At 71.2% G+C, this 3,091-nt stretch overlaps 1 protein-coding gene across 1 annotated transcript; it reads right to left on the reverse strand.

The window, feature by feature from the left end:
• Positions 1–126: 126 nt before the first annotated feature.
• TOR4A (torsin family 4 member A) lies at positions 127–2,871 on the reverse strand. Its single transcript, XM_032261712.1, has 2 exons — positions 2,653–2,871; positions 127–1,936 (listed from the first exon to the last, which is right to left on the reverse strand). The coding sequence occupies exon 2, from the start codon at positions 1,897–1,899 to the stop codon at positions 637–639; it is 1,263 nt and encodes a 420-aa protein (XP_032117603.1). The 5' UTR covers positions 1,900–1,936; positions 2,653–2,871; the 3' UTR covers positions 127–636.
• Positions 2,872–3,091: the final 220 nt, after the last annotated feature.

The following is a 3,091-nucleotide window of genomic DNA, read 5'->3' on the forward strand; positions in this document are numbered from 1 at the left end:
AGGGGTGGGGGAGGAGGAGACAGCAGGACCCCAGTGAGGGGTGGGGGGGGGGGAGACAGCGGGACCCCAGTGAGGGGGGGGGGGGGAGGAGACAGCGGGACCCCAGTGAGGGGTGGGGGGGGAGGAGACAGCGGGACTCCAGTGAGGGGTGGCGGGGGAGAAGACAGCGGGACCCCAGCACTGTCGTGGCTGGCTGCAGCCTCCTCTGTGCTCATCTGCAGGGTGGCGGGGATGAGAGCCCCACCCCAGCACTGAGCGTGGGGAGGCCGCCTACCCACAGCCATCCCCCCCGCCCCGAGGCAAGGTGGGCCCCAGCTGTGTGACCCTGGGCACTGCTGGCCCTGAGGTCATCCTTGTACCATGGGAACCCGGCGCCCACCTCCTGCGACCAAACAGAACCCACCAGACCATGCCTGGGACCCCCAGCAGGGGAATGGGCGCGTTCACGAGGGTGGGGGCTGCTCTCCTGCGGCTCTGAGGCGGGTGTGGACCTGGAGGTAGAGCTCTGAGCGGACGCACCCCTGAACCTAGCAGCCACAAAGGCACTGGCCGCCTCAGGGGCCTGCACCAGCCCGCAGGGTCCCTGGTCACCCGCCACTGCTGCCGTCAACCCAAACGTCCCGTCCCGCGCCCCCACTACAGGAGGTTCACCGTGGCCACCACCTGCTTGCAGCCGGTCACAGCAAACTCGCGGCCAGCCACTTGGTAGAAGCTGAGCTGCGCGGCCAGACGCTCCGCGCGGGCCTGATCGGGAAAGAAGCCCTCGCCCGCCATCTCGTCGCGGAAGCAGCTGACCACGTCCCGCTTGTCCAGCAGCAGAAACGGCACGACGGCCGCGGCCTGCCACAGCGGGTGCTCCCGGGACAGCAGTGCCTGCAGGCTGGCGCGCAAGTCCTCGTGCGTCTGGGTCTGGGCACTGCGGGCGCCGTCGGGGCGCAGGGGCAGCGCGCGGGACGCGTTCTGCAGCACGAAGCGCGTGACCTCGCTGCCGCCCGCGCCGCTGAGGAGCACGTAGATGGCGCTGTGGAAGGGGTGCGGGCGCTGCGGCTGCAGGAAGCCGTGCAGCTCGTCCAGCAGCGGCCGCGGCATGAGCTCCGCGTCGTCCAGCACCAGGAGCGGCGTCTTTTCCTCCGCCTCGGCCCGCACCACCACGTCGGCCACGCGCCGCGCCAGCTCCTCGCGGCAGTCCTGTGCGGCGCGCGCCTCGGGGCAGTGGTGCCGCGCGTGGTACTGCAGCACAAGCGCGCCGTCCTCCAACACCGCGCGGAAGTGGCGCGCCAGCAGGCGGCCCACGTGGCTCTTGCCCACGCCACTGGGCCCGTGCAGCGCCAGGAGGAGCGGACGACTGTGCACGTGCGTGGCCAGGTAGTCCCGCATCAGCGCCACGATGCGCCCCACGGCGGCGGGCTGGCCGAACACCGAGCGCTGCAGCGTCTTCTCCAGCCCGTCAAGGTCATAGCGTTGCGCGTTGTCGTCCAGGTTCTCGATGGCGTTGAGCACCTGGAAGCCCACGATGGCGACCAGCAGCAGCAGGCAGCGCTGCGCGCGGCTCCTGTGCTCCACGCGCGGCCGAAACTTGCGCGAGGTCTCCGGGTAAAGCACCAAGCGGCTGCGCCGGCGCCTCTTGCGTGGCGTCCTGGAGGACAGCTCCGCAGGGCCGTCGAAGGTGAAGAACTGCGGCTGGTCAGTATCCGCGCGCGGCGCCGGGGAGCTGCAGCCGGGCCTGGGCGCCCCGGTCCCGACATCGGGCCCCCCACCCGGCTGCAGGAGGCGCCGCTTGCGCAGGACACACACCCGGCGGCGCAGGCGGAGCACGGCGCGCACGGGCGCGATCACGCACCGGCCCGAGGTTCCAGGGGCCGCGGCAGCAGGCTCCAGGCTGGGCGGGCCGCGGTCCATGGCGCAGGAACGGCGCTCCGCATACAGGTCGCCCTCCCTGCAACGGGAAGACAGGGAGGGTCTCCGGACTCCCGCCACCGCCCTCTCCCGCGCGAACCGTTCCCGGGAGTGACCTTACCCCTGGGAGTCCCGCGGGGTGCGGCCTGGGCTGCCCCAGGGCCACGGCCAGGGCTTGGTCGCAGCCTCGCCCCTCCGACGGGGAAGCGGCCCTTCCGTGGGGCCCCGATGCAAATCTCTCGGGTCCTCCCATAAATGGCCTCGAGCCTTGAGGAAGTGGAGGGCTAGAGGCTTATCTAGTGGCCGCCCCGGCTTCCTGGAGGAGGAGTCGAAGGAGTCAGTGGCCGACCAGGCGCCCACTGGGGTGAAGAACGGTCACACCGGCCCCTGCCCCCGCCCGCCGCTCCGACTGGACTGGGCCGTCTCCCAAGGAGGGGCCGCGGGAAGCAGAGGCCTGAGCGCCCCGGAGTTCAGAAGCGCCCCCACACGCTCCCGAACACTTGTTGGGGGTCTGGCCGGAACTTACGATTTTGAGAACAGGCCCAGCCCCGTCCCCAGGCTCAGCCCAGGCCTCCCAGCCCCGCTCCAGAACTGGGGTCCTCCCCACAGCCCTCCAGTGAAGCAGCAGAGGAGCACGGGAACCCCGAGACCGGTGGAGGTGAGGTGAAAGGATGGGCAGAAACAAGAGCCGGGGCGGAGCAAGAGCCGCTGACTGGCAGCAACTGGCCTGGGCCCTGGGCCCCCGCCCACCCCTACCTGCAGCTGGTCCACTGCCCCCAGCTCTGCCGCCCCCGCCTGTGCCGGACGCCGGGGCCTAAGACTCCGGGCAGGAAATGCACCTCCCAGGGCGAGGGGGTGGCCAGGGGCTTCCGGGGCCGGCTCCGGCCCGAGGGGCAGCGACACCTGCGGGTCCCCAGGGAGCGGCCAGAGCAGAGGAAGCTCCAGGGAGGTTTCCGCTTCTATGCAAAGGAAGTAGTGAGTCAGGGGGTGCGGCCCAGGCGGGACTTGGGCCGGACGGAGGCACCAAAGGGGGAGGCCTGGCCAGCTCTCGCGGATCCCCTGCCGGAGGTCACATCCCCTCTTCAGCCCTCCGGCACTCAGAGCCCTCCTGGCTTGGTCAGGCTCAGGACACCTGGTGAAGCCGAGGGCCCCTCCTGCAAGCCCTGTCCCACCCTGGGCTCCTGCACCTCAGCCT

Source organism: Sapajus apella, unplaced genomic scaffold, assembly GCF_009761245.1.
Source record: "Sapajus apella isolate SASKATOON/1434 unplaced genomic scaffold, GSC_monkey_1.0 scaffold126, whole genome shotgun sequence".
Taxonomy (NCBI): domain Eukaryota; kingdom Metazoa; phylum Chordata; class Mammalia; order Primates; family Cebidae; genus Sapajus; species Sapajus apella.